Raw genomic sequence first — 4,319 nt, forward strand, 5'->3', positions numbered from 1 at the left:
TGAACGTAATTTTGCATGAAGTGTCATTCCTGAAGGCCCGACTATTTTTCCTCTTTATTTCTCTGAGGAAATTAAGTTAGAGGATGTTTTGTTTATCTTCAGCTGACCTTCAACAATTTCTTCCTGTGCAATTTAATTTACAATTTAATTTTAGCCTAAAGAATACAATTTTTGGGAAGCAAAAATGCATATTAACAATTTCTTCATGTAGACCTATGGATTGCAGTCTAATGACAGGCTTGGAAACTGACAGCTTAGTAGTCATCTGACATTTATATTGTTCTGTTTGTATCGAATTCAGAAAGGAATGCACCTCTCCTTATTCCATTGCCGGTTTGAACAATACAATTATATGTAATATAACGTTGATTACCAGTACGGCGTACACTATTCTAATCATGTGTTCTGAGATATTATTAAGCAAATATATCACTACGAAATATGTTGGCTTAATTTGTCCTCGGCCAATTGGGGAGAGCGGTTATAGCAAATTTAGTTCCACCCGTTCCATGGGGGCTGTGTTGGAATGCCGCCAGGACTGTGGGTGAAGAGGGGACGGGGAAAAGGGGGACCCGCTGCTCGAATGCCCCCTCGGGACCCCATGATAGGGCCATCGCAGGGAGACCTGCTGCGGGGGCACGAGTGGAGCAAGCAGGGAGGGAATTAGGGGGCTTTGCCGTATGGCGTTGTCTGCCTCTCGGTGTGGAGTGCGAGGGGTTGCATTCAGTTTCCTCACACGTTGTTCAGCACTCTCAAAGCCGGTGGAGAAATACAGAAATAGAAATACGTTTATGGTTAAGAATGTCTTCAAAAGCAAAAAAAAACTCCTCTGTCCTTGTGTGGGGATCTAACTCCATTCTGCATTTGCAACCATCAAAATCTTTACATTGTCCATAAACTATAATTTTCTCAAAACACATGATTAGAATAGTGTTCTAATCATGTGTTTTGAGAAAATTATAGTAAGTGGACAATGTAAAGATTTTGATGTTACAAATGCAGAATGAAGTTCGATATATATATATATATTCGTCTTAATACATGCATTTGTACTTATAATGTCGGGCTAACCCGTATCTGAATAATGAATTGGGGAATTAACGTGAGGCATTCAAGCATGTGCGAATCTATTGAACGGAAGACTCCAGCACACAGGTTTTTAAACGCCAGGAGGACACGTTGGTGTTCCCTACTTAAACGATCTCTCAACCACATTTGGACATCATTGTGGTAATTAATATTTTAGCCAACACATGTGCATTGCATGCCTCCGGACTTCTGCAGCTTAATTATTAAAACGGCTTTGTGCGGACATCTGTCTTTCCAGGGTCGCCATGCTGACGAGGTTATTCAGCGAGCAGGCTCTGCTGCCCGACGTCCAGAAGTTCCCGGGCTGGGTGGAGGACAGCGCAAGCGACGATTCCAAAACCAAGGACGACGAGCACGAGCACTGTCCTCTGAGGGACGAGGACTTGGACGAGGACGTGAAGGGCGGCAGCAGCCTCGCGCCCTCTGAAATGACCGCGGATGATGGTGAGGAGGATGAGGTCGACGAGGAGGAGGATTGCGGAGATGACGTCGACGGAGACAGACCCAAGAGGCGTGGGCCCAAAAAGAGGAAGATGACTCCCGAGCGGATAGAACGTTCCAAGGTGCGCCGCCATAAAGCGAACACGCGCGAACGCACGCGCATGCACGACCTGAACTCTGCTTTGGATAACCTGCGCAAGGTGGTGCCCTGCTACTCCAAAACACAAAAACTGTCAAAGATAGAGACTCTGAAGCTCGCTAGAAACTATATATGGGCTCTCGGGGAGATTCTGCGGAATGGGAAGAAACCAGACGTGGTTAACTACGTACAGACGCTGTGTAAAGGCCTTTCTCAGCCCACGACCAATCTGGTGGCAGGGTGCTTGCAGCTCAACTCGCGAAACTTCCTGACCGAGCAGTGCCAGGAGGGCGCGCGCTACCACATGCCCAATCCCGCCTTTTCTTTACACGGGTTCCCATATCAATGCCCACGGATGTCCAGTCCCCAGTGCCAGACCAGTTCCGGTGGCCACGGGATGAGGAATCCTTCCTACTGCTCCTCCTATGACGCAGTTTATGCGGGGGGAGCATCGCCAGATTACAACAGCCCCGACTACGAGGGCCCTCACAGTCCTCCGGTGTGTGTCAACGGCAACTTTTCACAAAGACAACAAGAGCCCGTCTCGCCAAACGCTGAAAGGGGTTACCACTATTCTATGCATTACTCTGGCCTGTCGGGGCCGCGCCCTCCCGCCGCCCATAGTCTGCCATACGGCACGGGGGCGCGCGGCGGCGGTGGGTCCCATTCTGAAAATGTCCCGCCGTTCCATGACGTCCACGGGGGCCACGAGCGAGCACCTGCGTACGAGGAACTAAACGCATTTTTCCACACCTAGAGCACTGGACCTTCATCCCTTCCTTTCCCTCCAAACCATGGAAATGTACTACTATTTAAAGGCTGTTTATGCTGCCTAGGCCCAAGACAATCCAACAGTGTGAGGGGACACTAACTCCTCCTCTAAATTCTAAATTGTGGGTTGTTTACTTTCACTGGTCCTATGTATTTAAGCTCTAGGCATCATGCCATGGGACGAACAATTGAAGTAACGTATCAGTGGTTCTAACGAGGAAGAGTGCAATGATTATTATAATGCAAATGTTTTACGTGTAAAAAAAACAAGTGTCACATGTAATAAACCCTTAATATAAAATAAATATAAAAATCCAACTTTAATTTTCTTTGCACAAGTTGAATGATTGTTCGAATATGGGTGGGAGTTTCAGGCTGACTGTTGCATTAATTGGGAGATTGAACCACTCGCAAGGAGGAATTGGAGTTATTCAATATACATGGAGGAATTGAAGTTATTCAATATACACATTGACTTAGCTTTTAGAAATAATGACAAGCCACGTGCTTCTGGCAGTGCATTCTTAGATATGATAAGCCTTAAAAGTGAGTCTTTAAAGCAGTCTTAATGCCGTTGTGTGGGGATGTAACAGCTGCCTTGGGCATTTGAAGGACCACCACTAACCAACATCAAATGTAGACGTTATGGCCTAACAACTATAAGATATCTCATTTGGTCTTTTAATTCTCCTTGTAATGTTTATTTATTATTGTTTAATTGTCGCCATATAATGTTTTGATTAATGTGAATTGGGCGTGCTGGCTGTTTGTGCCACTGAGTAGATTTTTGGTTGAAAAAAAAAACCATCAGATTTTGCCCTTTAGTTAATGTCATTTTAATACACCATCATTTTTGGGCGAAAATAACTATTTGAAAAGGTTTCTAAACATTAGGCTGACTGATCACTAATTGGCAAAATGCCTCTCAGTAACATACAGAAATGAATAAACCTACGAAATGAAGTTCGGGAAAAAATATCAACTTTCCATTGAACATTATGAACTTTTACTTTCACTATAACAAATGATGGACTAATATAAAACATAATTGAAACGATTACAAATGATAGGCCTAAAATCTCCTTGCCATTCTTGAACCGCAGTTGCGGCTTTTTGGTTCTTCCACTTAGCCTACCTTTCAAATGTCTGTTGTCACACTGACCGCTAAAACCCCGACCATTCTTGAAATGGAGTTCACAAATGTTGTACCATACAGCCTTCTTCCCGCCATATTTCTGTCAATGAAAATGCCCTATGATTTTGCAAATAAAAAAACCCTGGCAGGTTTCCTTTCAAATAACTGTTTTTGTTTGCGAGAATAAGTTAATATTCGGCGGTTGGTAGGCCGAACTGAGATACAGTTCTACTGAGCTGTTGATTTTCAGGCCTAAACTTTAGAAGTGCTAGTATCTTGCTTTTTCTCTTTTGCCAAACGAATTGATATTCATTTCTTAAGTCATAAATAATATGAATCAAATGAGGTTATGATAAAGAAAAACAATTATAATAATATATATTTTAAATTACATTCACATCAGTACGAATGTTTAACCCAACTGTTCAAATCAGCAAACAATAATATCGAAATTAATTTTGGAGTAGCTTAATTTAAACGAATTTAAACTTTCTGGCGTTCCTTGACACATACCTATCTATTTACCACATGACAATCGTAAGTGGGTAAGTGATTTTTTTTGTATTAGCCTATTATTATTATTAATAATAATTGATGATTCGAATATTTATTAGTCCTGGCTGTTGATGGAAACATTTGGACGAAAACTTCACCCACACGAACACACATAAGGGCACAAGCTATAAATGCGCTCTGGGCTGACACCCTCGATTCCCTGTGAGTGTTTGCATGGCGTCGCGCAGC

At 43.0% G+C, this 4,319-nt stretch overlaps 1 protein-coding gene across 1 annotated transcript; it reads left to right on the forward strand.

The window, feature by feature from the left end:
- Nucleotides 1-1,334: 1,334 nt before the first annotated feature.
- On the forward strand, nt 1,335-2,426 carry neurod2 (neuronal differentiation 2; the record flags this gene model as incomplete). The annotated part of the gene is made up of 1 exon (XM_080834201.1): nt 1,335-2,426. One exon carries the CDS (start codon nt 1,335-1,337, stop codon nt 2,424-2,426), a length of 1,092 nt encoding a protein of 363 aa, XP_080690327.1.
- Nucleotides 2,427-4,319: the final 1,893 nt, after the last annotated feature.

This window comes from Sprattus sprattus, assembly GCF_963457725.1.
Source record: "Sprattus sprattus genome assembly, chromosome: 3".
NCBI classification, from domain to species: domain Eukaryota; kingdom Metazoa; phylum Chordata; class Actinopteri; order Clupeiformes; family Clupeidae; genus Sprattus; species Sprattus sprattus.